The 647-nt window shown below is 55.8% G+C and overlaps 1 protein-coding gene across 1 annotated transcript in view; it reads right to left on the bottom strand.

Annotated features, from left to right (window-relative positions):
* Positions 1 to 334: 334 nt before the first annotated feature.
* The window catches only part of C2CD3 (C2 calcium-dependent domain containing 3), a gene marked incomplete at its 5' end in the record, with an annotated part of 36,271 nt that continues 35,958 nt past the window's right edge, over positions 335 to 647 (bottom strand). The window contains 1 exon segment of the mRNA XM_010024986.1: positions 335 to 454. Coding sequence (XP_010023288.1) covers positions 335 to 454 — 120 coding nt within the window.

Here is a 647-nt window from a genome sequence, read left to right as displayed (position 1 = left end):
GATGCTTGACGGAGCTTTGATGGATGCATGGAGCAGCCAGTGACGGACCGCTGAAGGAGCTGTCCCAATGTATTTACTCATGAAAATAAAAGGTTAATCAGAGAAATTCCATATGATTATATCCCAAAAATGGAATAGCTGGAGACCAGATGACAGCTCGTGGTTGCCTGAGGTGGAGTCTTGCTGGGGACCTGCCCTTGCAAGACACATGCTCTCAGCTTCTCCCAGGCATTAGCGGGGTACCAGTATGGATTCCATGTCCCCCTCCCTGCATGACCCGCTGCATCAGGCCGTGGCTCGGGAAGCAGCAGCTCTGGACAGGCTCTCTCCAGCATCATTCCTTCTTGGAAAGCCGAGCAGAGAAGATCCTGGCGATTCTCTGGGTCTCCTGTTCCGAGATCTCAGCCGGGGGCCGGGGCCGTCGGTGCGGGATGCTCCGCGCCACCGCTGCGCCCTGCAGGGACAAGGGACAGGAATCAGGAGCCAGTGTCCTTTGGACACCCAGTCGGGGTCCTGCAGCGAGGGACAAGTCAGGGAAAGACCCTCGTGAGGTGGTTCCCGCTGCTCAACTGTTCTCCTTGACGGGGTTTTCTCTTGTTCCTCGCACTGAAAAGCAACTGTTGGGATAAAACCCCTGTTAGTTCCAA

This window comes from Nestor notabilis, unplaced genomic scaffold (genome assembly GCF_000696875.1).
Source record: "Nestor notabilis isolate BGI_N333 unplaced genomic scaffold, ASM69687v1 scaffold14202, whole genome shotgun sequence".
Classification (NCBI taxonomy): Eukaryota; Metazoa; Chordata; class Aves; order Psittaciformes; family Psittacidae; genus Nestor; species Nestor notabilis.
The sequence above is the reverse complement of the archived record's forward strand: the minus strand, read 5'-3'. Positions and strand labels throughout refer to the sequence as shown.